This window comes from Lissotriton vulgaris, chromosome 2_1 (genome assembly GCF_964263255.1).
Source record: "Lissotriton vulgaris chromosome 2_1, aLisVul1.2, whole genome shotgun sequence".
In the NCBI taxonomy this organism is placed as follows: Eukaryota; Metazoa; Chordata; class Amphibia; order Caudata; family Salamandridae; genus Lissotriton; species Lissotriton vulgaris.
In genome coordinates, this window is record NC_141687.1 from 2,103,951,115 (window position 1) to 2,103,966,185 (window position 15,071).

General features: G+C 42.6%; 1 protein-coding gene across 4 annotated transcripts in view; it reads right to left on the reverse strand.

Moving 5' to 3' along the window:
• The window catches only part of RFX7 (regulatory factor X7), a 494,781-nt gene that overhangs the window by 222,794 nt on the left and 256,916 nt on the right, over positions 1-15,071 (reverse strand). For all 4 annotated transcript variants that reach the window (XM_086958347.1, XM_086958345.1, XM_086958346.1 and 1 more), the window contains exon 3: positions 4,733-4,815. In XM_086958347.1, the coding sequence (XP_086814473.1) occupies positions 4,733-4,815 (83 nt within the window). The remainder of the gene's footprint in view (positions 1-4,732; positions 4,816-15,071) is intronic.

Genomic DNA, 15,071 nt, shown 5'->3' on the forward strand with positions numbered 1-15,071 from the left:
TGAGAAGCAAAGAGAAAAAGCTTAGACTGTATAAGCATTTGGAGAGGGGACCATTGATCAAATCTGGTAAGAATGGTTTAAACACCGTTAAAAAGAAAGGTGTCCAAATTGGCACACAAAGTACAGGTGTCCAAAGCGACACCCCTGAGAAATCAGATGAAGAATATATAAATTTGGATCTTGGTGGATGTAGCAGACCAGGTGTCGATTAGGTTGATGAGGAGTACATTTTGGATTTGCAACAGGACTATGATTTCTGAGGCGAGTTACAGGATGATTTGGGATCCGTGTCAAAAGTGCTGTTAAGAAACTCATTGGGTGAGGAGTTATGTACCCCCTATAACATTTGTCGTCCAAGAAGTGCAGATTCGTGGCTAAAGGAACATGTGGGGAGATTTATTAAGGAATGGATAAGAAAGCCTTTAGAAAAGAAGTGATATGTGTACTGAGGGCAGAATTCTCAAGACCAGAGACAGACGAGAAAGTCAGTTTCACACCTAATTTGGACCCTGAAATTATAACTTTCCTATTTAAAATGGGCAGATGTGTTGGGTACGCTGTCACCAATTATGGACATGGCAGAAGAGGCTCATTTAAATTATATGCCTGTAGGCTTGGAATTGTTGAGAGGATCGAGTCACAGAGCACCGTTTATTTGGGTAACTCAAATGCAGGTTTAATGGTATAAAGAAGAAAGACCATCCTAATAAAAATAAGAACAAATCTAGCGGATTTGGCAGGTAAGGAAGCAAGTCAAAATGCGGATTAGTTAAAAGTTTGGGTGCCAACCTATACGGCCTTGGATAAGGCACAATCGAATAAGAGGAAGGTGTTTGAAGGAGGTGTTTTTGGAATTGCCAGCAGACGAGGACCATCAGTTGGCCGAGAAATACAAAGGTTCCAATACAATTTTCAGTACAGAGGATTTGGGAAAGGTTTCCCAAACTCTTCATGGTTCTTCCCTCAAAGAGGAAAGAGTGGGAGAATCAGAGTTGGCTGTGGACAAGGTCAAAACTCTTCAGGATGAGCATGTTAGATTACCTTTGCTTTTTCCCAAAAGAAAAGTGGGAGGACGACTAAGATTTTGTGAAAATATGGGAAAGTACAGCTAAATATCCCTTGGTATTAAGGAATGTTCGGGGGTACAAAATAGTTTGTGGAGTTACCAAAGCAAGGAAGGAATCAAAGAGAATTAAATGTGACTCAGGAACAGAAGGTTACGGTGGATGGTGAAATAGATTCCATGACAGGAAAGGGCGCAATATGAGCAGTAGAATAACATGCCAAAGGGTTTCTAAGCACCCTTTTTTGGCAGAAAAGTACAAGAGATAGAGACCGGTGATAAATTTGAGGTATTTGCCCAAATTTGTGGACCACAGACATTTCAAGATAAAGGGAATACATCTGTTAAGGGATATGTTGTTGCCGAACGGCTAGTTGCTGAAGATGGACTTGAGGGATACTTATTTTACAGTCCCGATGGGAGGGCAAAAGTCAGATGGTCTTGCAGATCAGGTGGAGAAATCAACTATTTCATTTTTTATGTCTACTATTCGGTCTATCTTCAGCTCCTTGGTGTTTGACCAAGGTGATGCGAGCAGTGGCGGAGCATTTGAGAGAAAGAATAATTCAGCTTATAGTGTATTTAGATGATATTTTGATAATGGCTCAAGATATCGAGCAACTGAAGGTGCAATTGTTGAAAATGAAATAGATTTTGGAGTCTTTAGATATCATGATCAATGAGGAGAAATCAATAATGACACCTTCTAAGAAGTTAGAGTTTTTTGTATTCCAGATAGATATATCTATATCTATATATAATATAGGTAGTGTAGATGATACCAGAAAAGGAGGTGAAGATGATCAAGAAGGAGGTAGTACATGTGTTAAGAAAAGAGATTTTGTCTTTGAGAGATTTGGCAAGGATGATAGGTTTGTTTTCATCGTCCATTTAAATAATTTTTCCAGGGGCTTTACATTATCAGGTATTGCAGAGAGTAAAGGCTGAGGCCTGTGGTATGGCGACATGGTAATGAATAATCAGGAAGCAAGACAGGTGTTATGTTGGTGATTGCACAATTTGGGAGAATGGAATACTCGGGCCATTTTTGGATGTCTGCCTGACTTTGTCTTGGAGACAGATCAAAGTATGGAAGGATGAAATGCTCAATTGGAAGATAAGGAGACTGGTGGAACATGGTTAGCATTATAGAGGAACCAACATATACATTGTTTGGAGTTGACAGCAGGTTTGTATGTGCTGAAAAATTTCAAGGAAATGTTGAAGGAGCATACTGCTCTGATGAGGAAGAACAATGTGTCAGCGGTGGCATACATAAATTGATTATGAGGGAGCAGGTCCCATTGTCTATCCAATTTAGCGACAGAGTTGTGGATTTTTTGTTAGGAGCACATAATAGATTTGAAAGCGGAGTATTTAGAGGGGAAAATTAAATAATTCAAGGAATTTAAAAGATGACAGTGATTGGCAGCTGGATCAAAACTGTTTAAGAGGATTGACAAGATTTGGAGGCCTATAGATGTAGATCTTTTTGCGAGCAGGTTGACTTTTCAAATATTTAGATATTTCAGTTTCATTCCAGATTCAAGAGCATCTGCAGTGGATGCATTTCAACAGGATTGGTTGGAGATGCGCGCCTATCCTTTTTGCCCATTTGCAATGATTCCGAGGGTTCTTCTGAAGGTAATCAGAAAGAGAGGTCTATTTGTATTGGTGACTATGTTTTGGGTGTCCCAAGTATGGTTTATTACGGTAATTGAATTGGCTTGTAAAATTACTTTTCTGATTACAGCAAGGAAAGGTTTGTTAAAAAATGGAGAAGGAGAAGAACAACTGTTAGTGCAGATCGAGACTTTAAACCTTCCGGAGAGCTGCAGATTTTGCAGGACTTTCAAGCAGAGCTGTCGAGTTGCTGAAGGAATCTTGGGCACTAGACACAGCTATAAGGGAACTTGTGGTTCTTTGGTGCATGCAGAGGAGTTTGGATCCTGTGGAGGTTCCTGTTGTAGAGGTAGTGAATAGTTGGGTAGAACAATTCAAAAGAGGTTTTAGTTACAGGACTATGAATTGTTATAGAATGGCTATTTCAGAGGGGAATGTGCAAGTTTGTGTATAGACAGTAGGAAGACACGTTATGGTGTGTAGGGCCATGAAGAGTATCAGTTTGAAGAAAACTCCTAAAGGAAGATATGATGTCTTATGAGATGTGAACTTGGTGTTGAGTTTGTTTACATCTAGGCCAGTTAACATGTTTTTTCAGACTTAAAAAGCCTTTCAATCAATTTACCACATTACTATGTTTAATTTATTGTTGAAGAGTTTCGGATGTTAAGTCACTGCAGGTAAGTAACAGGGTTTATGGTCCTCATAGAAAAAGAACCAAGACTATGTCTACTTCGGTATTTTTATCCAAAGTTTGAGGAGTGCAAAACATTATGTGTGGTTGATGGTTTGAAAGAGTATGAGAGAAGGGGTCAAGAGTTGAGGCAATTGGGTGAAAATCAATTACTATTGTTATTTGTTAAGCCTTATTGAGCTGTGTGTGCTACTATGTATGCGAGATGGATTAAATCTCTAATTGAACAAACAGGTATAAGTGTAGGAAGATTTAAAGAACATTCGTTGAGAGGTGCGATAGCAAGGTGGTGATTGGAAGAGATAATGTAAGCTGCTGATTGGTCAAATATGAGTACATTTGCAAAACACTACTTTAGACTCATTGAACATATAGCAAATGTGGTGTTGAAGGGATTTAAACATGCAGAATGGTAGCCTCTAGTCTTGTAATGAAATAACGATTATTTTATTGATATGAGTAGAGAACCAGGATTTCATTAAAGACACAGAAGCTAACATTATCCCTCCCACTCTTTAATGAAAAGAAAAAAAGGTAAATAAGTATAGGGGGAGAATTTGAGAGTTGATTTTAAGAAACTGAGATCTGCAAAATGTAACAATTTGATTGTTTTTCACAGAAAACAGTTATTATTGCAAATGGAGTTTCAAATCACATTGTGTTTCTTTTTAGATGTACAGATTAAAGGAGAGGAAAAGACATTGGGAAAGTGTTTTGGAGAAGAAGTTTCAGATGGATGAAGCAATGCAGTTTCTCTTGTGCATTTATCAGAGGAGGAAAATTGTTTGTGGACATTATTTATGGGCTGATGGAGTTCCAGTCCTGGATTGTTGTAATGTTTCAGTTATTCAAATGTGTTGCAGGATAGGCAATTAAAAAATATAATACATAATGTTAGCCTCCGTGTATTTAATGAAATCCTGATTCTCTACTTATATCAATAAGAAAATTGTCATTATCCATTGTTATACCTTTGCGATTTATGGGAGGTGAAACCAGTAATCTCACTACTGCCCGCTGTTGGATCCCGCAAGTTTTTGTTTCCTTTTTAATGAACTACAAAAGGCAGTAACTGATCAGGAGAATTTAAGTAGAGATTGGCTGCTGCTTAGTGCAAAATGTAAAAATATACATGTGCCCAGTACTAGTTTTTACCCTATGTTTACAGACAATAGAACAGGCAGTGCAAGTCTAAACACTCCCAGCAATTTTGCAGACCCTAATCTGAGGCTACTAAATATTTCATAATATCTTACATGCAGAGCTACCTTAAGATGGCTGTGCCACTCATGATTCAAACACTGACTTTCGCCTAGTATTCTGCGCGTTCTTTTTGTAAATGCAATAATCACCTCTTTTCCACGTTGGTTGGCCCAGCTGGCAGCTGCAGATAGAGATAGAGTTTCTCAATGTCCGTAAACTTCTCAACTTCTTGCTGGAATACAGTAACCAAAATAAAACATTTTATTTAGACTCCTCAGGATTTACAAGAATGATGCATTCAAAATAATAAATCAAGTGCTTTTAATGTTGTACTATGCCATCCTTTATACAAGTAGACACATAAAAAAACATCTAAAACTTCAATACAGAGTCAATGATATCAAAGAAAAAACATAACCCGTCGTCGTATCGTCCGATTACCACGATAAATACGGACGTCAAAATTTTGACTAAACTATTGGCCATCCGGCTAGCACCCCATATGGAGCATTTGGTACACCAAGACCAGTGCAGATTAATTTCTGGGTGCAACACAGCCATGAACCTGAGACGCTTGAATCACATCCAACATGAGGTACAGGGTAGGAAAGAACAGACGGTCTTGGTCTCCATAGATCTTGACATGGCGTTTGACACGGTCGACTGGGGCTACTTGCAGGAGGTCCTCCGGGCGATGGGCTTGGGGCCCAACTTCTGCCGTTGGATTCGTATCTTATACAGTTCCCCTTGCGCCAGGGTGCGTTTGGGGGCCGCGAGATCAGAGGAGTGGCAGCTAGGACGGGGCACGAGACAAGGGTGCACCCTCCCGCTACTACTTTTTGCCCTAGCGATAGAGCAGTTTGCCGTAAGGATTCGATCTGAGATGAGGCCATGGGGCATCTAGGTGGGGGACACGTGCAATGTTCTGTCGCTATATGCGGATGACGCCTTGTTTAATTGAAAGCCCCGAGGGAGGCGCTCCCGTTGTTGCTGCACCACCTGGACCGCTTTGGCGAGGTGTCGGGATTGCGGCTTAATCGTATTAGGTCCCTGATTTTCCCACTATCGGGTTTTGAATCGGTGCCCCTTGAGAACTTGCTGGAGCTCGGGCTGCGCTGGGAACGGGACAGTTTTCGATATTTAGGCATTCATGTGGCCTCCACAGAGGCGCAATCAGTGGCCCGCAACATAGACTGGGTGATTAAGTCCCTCCAGCAATCTGTGTCTTTTTGGAATACCCTACCACCATCTCTGATGGGGCGACTGGCCGTCGCCAAGATGGTGATGTTGCCAAGGACACTATGTTCTTCAGAACATGTTGTGCCCTCTTCCGCCTAGGATTTTTCAGACCCTGAACACACTGCTCACATGCCTGCTTTGGGCGGGTAGGCGCAGCAGAGTGGCTCTCCACACCGTCGTACGCTCCTTTGAGGAGGGGGGGATTAGACGCCCCGCGCTTCGACCTACGTACTACGCAGCGCAGCTACTACCAGCTGCCAGGTGGTTTGCAGATGCGGATGTATGGGAAACGCGTTTACTAGCAGGGAGAGCGACGGTGCAGGAGCTCCAGATGGCGTTAATGCATGGGACGGGTGCCGGAGCCGCGTTAACCTACGTGGTGAGGCACACAGTGTGCGTATGGCAACGATTCATAGAAAGAATCCTATACTCGGCGCCATTTCATAGAGATCTACCGATCTGGATACTGGCACCAATGGTAGAAATAGAACACCATATGTCCTTCTGTGAGTGGAGAGAGGGGCTGTGAGGTCCTGGCTGATCTGTACACCTCGGAGAGCTTCTTGACATACGAGCAGGCGTAGGAGACCTTTGGCCTTAGTGGGGGACAGTATTTACATTACCAGGGATTGCGTGACATAGTGGCTCGGTATGGCCCCAGTGTCCGGAGATACTTCAGATGACTCATACCTTACATATCCTCCTGTCCTGCGGCAGGGGACGTAGGCTGATATCCTTGCTGTACGCAGCTATGAAGCATGATTTCACCCAGCCGGTGACGCCGACATGGGCGGTCTGGGAGGCGGACCTGGGATCGCCACTAGACCAGTGGAAGCGCATAGGGGCCTTGACACGGTGGGTGTCCTGTAATACGCGCTTCGAGCACATTCATTTTAACTTCCTTCACCGCACCTACCTCACTCCGAAGATGTTGAGCTGCTACTCGGAAGATAGAAGGGACAACTGCCCCAGATGTATCGCGGAGGGGGCAGGATTCCTGCATCTGGCCTGGGAGTGCCCGTTAGTGGGGGGCTTCTGGTCAGGGGTTGTGGGTCATATAACTGCCACCACTGGCATTCGGATCGAGCTAACACCCTTACATTGTCTGCTGGCATTGGTCCCTAAGCCGAGGAAACGGAAACTTTCATATAAATTATTGAAACTGATGTTAGTGCTGGCTAGGCGCAGGGTCGCTATCACGTGGATGGGACAGAGGGCCCCAGAGATAGGTACATGGCTTAAAGACGTGAGGGAATGGACCCTCGCAGAGGAAACACACATGTAGAACACTAGGAGAGATGAGAAATTGCAAGAGGACTTGCTGGCATGGCGCAACATGTGTATGACAGGATTGGTCACGGAGGGGCAGTCGTCACACAGCGACTCCGAGGGGACTAGTTGCCACTTATTTTCAGCGTAAGGATCAGGGTTTGAGGCGGAGGGGGAAGGGGACCATTGAGGGGTTGCTCCTACAGTACACGGAGCTAGGCCTGGTCTGTTTCCTCACGATGACACTTGCCATTCGCTTGTTATTTTACTGTACCTCATGAACTTATGTATTTCAAGATGTAGACCTTGTCCTAGATGAGCCATAATGAGTCGGTCGATCTGGATACAAATGTTTTTATGATGCCTTTTTTGGAGGGGGGGTGGGGGTCGTATTGTACATTATAAACCTGAAAATAAAGTTTTAAAAAAAATTATATCAAAGAAATCACATAAATAAAACTGTATTATACACCAATCCTAAAACGAATTAAAATATCCATGTCAACTGAGTCATTGCAAGGTAGGATGCAACAGCATTCGGTTACGAAATCCAAAGTACACCCTGACGTTTTCGGCAACCTCTGGCCCATCACTCACCTAGCATCCTTTGGCAAGGTCATTGAAAAAGTACTCTATGTTCAACTCCAAGACCACATCAATGCTAATCATCTACTGCACAACTACCAGTTCGGCTTCAGATCAGGTTGCAGCACAGATACTGCTACCTTACACATTGTAGACAAGGTCCTCTAGACCAAAAAAGATGCCAACCCCAGGCTCCTAATATTGTGAACTTCTCTGTTGCCTTTGACACAGTCGACCATCCCACTAATGGCAATGTTCTTCACTGGTTTCGCTCCCACCTTTCCAACTAACATAGTTTTATTTACATGGGCACGTCCAGGTCACAAAAGATTGCCATCACCTGTGGTGTTCCCCACTTCTCCTGTCATCTTCAACCTTTACACGGAGCTACTGCATCAACTCACAGATAACAGCATCAAGATTCACCAATATGCCGATGATATACATCTATACTTGGAAGTCTCCTCTGCTTCAGATATCCAACGCCTCAAAGACTGCTTGCACATCATCCAGAACTGGATTCCCAGCACCTACCTGAAGCGCAACCCAATCAAGCCAGAATTCATTCCTGTTATTTGCCAAGAACAATAAACAGTGCAAATAAGACTTCTTGACAGGAACCATAAAGGCTTCAAACCCTACCTCTCAGCGAATACCAAGAAAATTGGACTAACCCTGAACACCAACCACACCCTTGAGGAACACAAAGACAGCTTGGTATCAGCTATATCTTCTAAAGAAAGTGAAACCATTTCCAGAAAATGACTTTAGAACTGCTGTTCAAGGCCTCCTATTCATGCATCAGGAAGGTGGTAATGACATATTCCATGGCCTCCAAAGTCCCACATTGGCACCCCTTAAGAGCACCCTACACTGAAACACATGTTGAGGGCCTGAAGAAATATCACATCACCCCATTCCTAACTGAGCTTCTTTGGCTCCCCTTTCTGGCATGAACCATCTTCAGAACCAGGTGCATCATTAACAGCAGCCCCGCTTAACATGCAGACAAGGTGACCACCTTTAGTGGATCTTGGCACACCTGCAGCCAAGAAACCAAAAAGTGTAAAGAAAAATGTTTTTTAAAAAACAAGATGGCAGGCCTTTTCTATCTATTCATCCAGGATCTGGAACATCTCTGTATTCATAAGGACACAACACTGCTCCATTTTAGGAAAGGGTTGAAGACACCTCTTTAAAGAACGCTACATCACAATTCTATTGATCATTTTCTGGTCAGGGCGATAGAAGTCATAACTAACTAAATACAATTGGCAGAAAGGAGGCTCTCTTCTACAGCAGAGGGCCTTGCTTCGTCACAGTCGCCCATGCCATCCAGGATGTCTCCATCTGATGGACAACGAAGGGCAGCACACTGTTTCATCGCTACCATCTTAAAGTTCGGACGTTTGGGAAAATATCAGCAGGCCTCCTCGTTATTTGCTGGATTTGAAACTATGCCCAGTGTTATAATGGCCCAGAGTCATCGAGGCTGGTTTAAAAAAGAAAATCGAACTTCTCCCAATAAAGGTGGTTTTAATAATCCTGTGCCGGAACAGACACTAGGGGGTGAGGAGGAAATAGCTGCTACATCAAATGCACATTTACCGTTCATCCTGACACAAGTGTGACAAAGAGCTGGTGATGGCACACCGACTGCTAATAATGCTACAGTGGCAAACTCCAATCCTGTAAGTCTGGGAAGCAGGCTGCAGCCTTCACTGACGATTCTGACAGTAAATTATATTGAAGTGGAGATTACAGAAATCCCGCTACCAGGGATTATTCTCCCACCAGTGGCCAGTCCATTTGTGGTTGTCCTGGCAAATGTCCTCTTCTTGCCTGACGGTTTTGCTGTGCCAACGACAGCTCTGAAAAATAAGGTGGCATACTAGCTGAGCAAGAACATCAGTGGTCATTGGGATTTGTTTAAATATTATTTTCTTGTGCAGTGTGTGTGGGGAATTGGTCCTCTTGAACGGCAATTCGCAGGTGACTCATTATAAACTTTAGAAACCCCAGGATTGCTGGGTAATTCCTGCCAATTGCCAGAGCAGGGATGAAAAAATATAACCCCATAAAATTCTTGCCATTGGGTTTCTTCTACAGACACTTAATCTCGTCTTCTATGAGGGAAAAGAATGCCCAATCCTGTACTAATGAGGGAAATAGGTGCTTCCCAGATCTCCAGGTTTTGGCAAGAAATAGATTTATGGCCCTTGCTTCCCTGGAAGACAATGATTACCACTTCATGAAATGAAATGAAATATGGGTTTTTGTAGAGTGCGTGTTTGCCGTGGCGTCTTAGCGCTTGCTGCTATAGGGTACAGTCGGGGAATCATCCAGCCGGTTCGGTACAGGTAAATAACCAGGTTTTAAGATCCTTCCTAAACTGAAGTTGCTTTGGGTTCTAAGATGCAAGGGCATGGAATTCCATAGCTTTGGGGCTAAAGCTTCTACCGCCCCATTTCAGCGTCTTCACCCTTGGAACTATATGCAGGGACGCAGAGGCAGAGCGGAGACATCTCTATGGGGCACAGCGATCAACATATTGGCTAATCTGTCCGGGTCCCGTTCCGTGCAATGTCTTATGTAGAATGCACATAGACTTAAACTGGATTCTAGCCATAATAGGGAGCCAGTGCAACTGTTCTCAAATGACTTGACTGATAGGACTGAATTTAGGTAAATTCAGTAGTAGTCGTGCGGCAGCATTTTGTAGAGTCTGCAGTTTATGTATCACACTTTTATTGGCGCCAAGGTACAGTGAGTTACAATAATCGATTTTTGACAGAATCAGGGCCGTAACGACCATTTTCCTGAGGGGCATAGGGATAAAGGGAAGGATTTTCTTGAGAATTTTCAAGGTATAGAAACAGGAAGAAGTAATGCTGTTGACCTGGTCTGATAGGGAAAGATGATCATCAATTAGAACTCCAAGGTTTTTACCTTCTTTACGGGTTGGGGGCAGGGCCCTGCTGTACTGGGCCACCAATCGGTGTTCCAGAGTGAAAAGTCCTTACCTAACATGACTACTTCCGTCATCCCGGTGTTCAATTTTAAACAGTCGGTTTGCATCCAGTTAATGATATGGCTCATGCGAGCGATGTCTCTCCAGAAGCTTCGTGACAAGTGGACATAGGCCGGGCGCTCAGCGTCAAAGAATGGGGTGTATTAGTGAAATATCCCAGAAAGGTGTCAAGAAACCCGACATTTATATTCAGACAACTCATGCTTCTACATCGAGCAAATCTGACACCGTGCAAGTTAAAGGTCATGTACCCAAGATGCATCGGATGTGTGCACGCGTTGCCAGCCACAGCCAGCAGATTTGACACACATGCTGTGGAACTGTCCACAATTACGACACTACTGGAGAGATTTTAACAAAATCAGCTCAAGTAAGGAATAACGACAGCATGGAATACTGTTTGCTGGGGCTGGGACCCAAAGGGAAGAAAGGTAGTCAGGTCACTAAATGTAATAACTTGGTGCTCATTTTAGCCAAACGTAATATCACAATGAAATGGAAAGCTGCTAGGCCACCGGCATTGAAAGATTGGTATGAGGAACTACTGAAATGGGGCAGAGCTGAAGGGCAGAATTGAACAGGTAGGAACAGCGTGGACTGCGCAAGACACCTATATCCATGGAATGGAATGTGTTGATAGAAGAGCTTGGCGCTGTAGACATACTAGAGTATTGTCCCTAGAGTGTGATCTATTGGAGATGGGGATGTGCAGAGAGGAAGAGGTGCTAGGGCTCTGAGGTATGAAAGGGGAGATTGCTGGGGGCCAACGTACAAATGTATGGATATAACAAACGGACAATATGCTGAACTGAAACTATGTATACAGGTGTACAATTTCTTATTGCTGAGCCTATGGGGGGAGGGAGTGGGTGGGGAAGTGGATATGTTTTTGTTTCTCCCCCACTATTTACACTTGGTCACATGGTGATGCAATATACAACGGGTATGATCCTTTACCACAAGTTGTAACCTGACAGAGATGAGTAAAACTGGATATGGAAAAGAGGGGATATTTATTCTTAAAAATAAAATGAAAGTAGGAATAATACTGGGGACATTTAAAGGTGTAAACATGCTAAGATGTGACATTGCTGTACCTATTGGCCTAACATATTGTCATTACTATTATGTGGAATGTGACTCGCATCGTTATGACGCAATTATGTGGGATACTACACCCAGCGATGTACTGTATTACAACCCTCTAATAGAAGTATGTTAAAAAAAAAATGATATGGTTCATGCAAAGGGTAAAACGTGCTGCCACGACCTCTGATCTGGCAGCTAGTGAGACAACAATTTGCATGTCCTCAGCATAGCAAATGGCTGTGAAGCCAGGAACGGATAAGCTCAGCCAGTGGGGTAACATATATGTTGAACAGGGTAGGTGAGAGTGCCGAGCCCTGTGGTACCCCACATGGTATGAAAAAAGAGGGAGATTTGTGCTTATCTAACGTCACTACTTGTTGTCTATTAGTTAAATAAGACCGGAGAATATCTGAGGCTTATCAATGATGCCTATTTCTGCCATCCGCTGAAGAAGTATACGGTGGTCAACTGTGTGAAACGCCTCGGTTAAATCAAGAAATAATAATATTGCCTTCCCGCCCTGATCTAATTGTGCACGTAGGCTTTCAGTGGCTGCAATCAATGCAGACTCTGTGCTGTGATTCTATGAAGGTCAGCAATTACTCATTTAATGCTTTTTCAAGAACTTTTGACAGGAATTGTAGAGAAGTGATGGGACGGTAGCTAGCAACTTCCGAGGGATCAAAGGTCGTTTTTTTCTAGAATAGGATTTATCAGGGAATTTTTCCAGTAAGCCGGAAACTGTCCTTGATTTAGGATGTTGTTCAAAAGAGGTTTCAGGGTATTAGCAATAACTTCAGGGGCCATATGAAAGACCATGACTGGGCAGGGATCCAAAGGAGAGCCTGAATTAATTGCCATGATCATTTTCTCTGCTCTATCCTCTGTGAGAAGACTGAACTTTTTTAGGAAAACTTGTATGTTTGATTTGTTTACCTCGCATTCGACTTGTCTAGTTCCATTGATATCAGTGGAGAATTCGTCATATACTTTGACCACTTTATCGTGGAGGAATTTGGCAAGTTTGTCACAGAACTGACTTGTTGATTTAAACTGTCTAGTTTAACCAAAGTTGGCTACTTTAGAATCTGTCTTGAAAAGTTCTCTGGAGTGTTTTTGGAGGCCATCATTTTCTAAGTAAAGTAGGTGGATTTTGCCTCGTTATTGGTTTCCTTGTATATTGCTAATGCTTCTCCGTATTGTTTTTTATCTGATTTTGAGTATTCCTTTCTCCAAAGTCTTTCTTTGGCTCTGCAGATTTTTTTTAGGTTTTATAACTTAATGTTATACCATGGGGCAGATGACAATCTGTTTTTAGCACGTACACTAGTTTCAGGGCCTAGATTTACCACAGCCTGTTTCATCCAGCGATTGAAATATACTGCTGATCGATCAGGATCAGTGTCCAAAAAAGTGCTCTGCGATCGCAGAGCAGACTTAAGATCAAGAGTGTTTATTTGTTTCCAGGGGCGTGATACCCTTATTCTATTTGTACCAAGAGTTCTATTCAGGAGACCATTTGTGTGGACTTTGAAGAAGACAGCACTGGGATCTGTCCAAGGTAAGGATAGTGTTTTAATAAAATTTGTCTGTGGGTGATTTGTAAAAATATCATCCAGAGTATGTTTACCTGTATGTGCATGCCTATTGACTATTTGCTTTTAACCTAAACTAAAGACCGGTCTGTTAACTCCTTGGGATCCGTGTTATCAATAGCTTCCAAATGAACGTTAAATCTCCTAACACAGTGAAATTAGAGTGTACAATTCATGATTCCATAACAGTTGAGATGGATTCAATAAATGTGTTTCTAGGTCCCGTTGGTCTGTAGACATAAGAGTCCATTAAGGACATCAGTACTAGTAGCTTTAAAACTAAACAGGATGCCCTCCTCTTTAATCTGGGGAATGTCCAAGAAGATTGCTTTAATGTGTGAACGGTAAACAATGGCAACCCCTCCCCCTCTTTGCCTTTCTTATCAATCCTGTATAAGTCATTACCCAAAGGTATGTCGATGTTTAGGTCTGGTTCAGAGGCACTGTGTTTCCATATCTCTGTAAGAAGCAATATGTCTGGCGAATGAAGTTCAATAAAATCAGCGAGTTCATGCCTATGTTTGGGAAGAGATCTAGTGTTCAGTAGGACACTTGTTAAGATACACTTATTACCGAAATGTGTGTCGAACCGAGCACTGCCGGCCTCTTCTGGAAAATGGGGCGTAAGTGGCCATGACCTAAAACAAAATTAGGACAGTCCAGTGCCTGAGAGTCCTTTCCTGGAAAGATAGGCTGACCTACATTGCCCTTAGTTATATACTGAAGGCTCATCAATGTTGATTTAGCATAGGTAATTCTCGAAATTTGACCAGGGGACAGTGTTCACACTATTAGTACTTTTGATCGTAGAGATGAGTCTGCTGTTTAGAGTAACTTTCTGACTCATGCACTTCAGTTAGTGTGGAATCAAAGGAGGGCAACCCAGCACATCTTTTAAGACATTTGGTGGTTTCTCCTAAGCTGGAGTCAGGCGTTTTGGCTAACTGCCCCAAGGCATGGGAACGCAAAATCTAGTACCTCCATCATCTATAATCACCAAAGATCATCAAAAAGGACTTAATATAGTCACATGGAATATTGCAGGTGCTCGTTGTAAGCTAGAAAACCCAGACTGGTTAAATGCTATGTCTTCCTTTGATCTTATTTGTGTGCAAGACACATGGATGACTATTCATTTTCATATTGATTGTTTTCATGCTCTGTTCCAATCTACTCCTGCTTTCTTAGCGGATAAGTCATGAGGTGGCCTAGCCACTTTTGTGTCTGTCAAAATTAAAATGGTTAATGTTGTACTTAAATGGTCCTCCCCGCAGTTTTTAGTATCACAGATATCTTTTAGTGGCGATTGGGACATCCCGCTGATGAACTTTTATAATAATAGATTCAACCACCTAGTGACTAAAACAATTGAGATCTTTAAGATTTCTTAGACTATTTTCTTTAGCACTTGAATAATAAGGTAATTTTGGTATGGGTTGGGGATTTTATTAACAAACGTTGCTCCCTAGGAGATAGCCAATTGAGTGGCATGCCAGAGGATGTTGATGGTATGAATAGGGTTCACTTTAAAACACAATTATTTGGGAGATGCCCTGAATACACTCATATTAAAATTAGATTTAATGATTTTCTGCAAATTCAGGGCAGATCCAAGTGAAATCATCTCTACGTTTATGGGAGCGTGTGCAGGGCACACCATAGATTTTATCATTTCGTCAG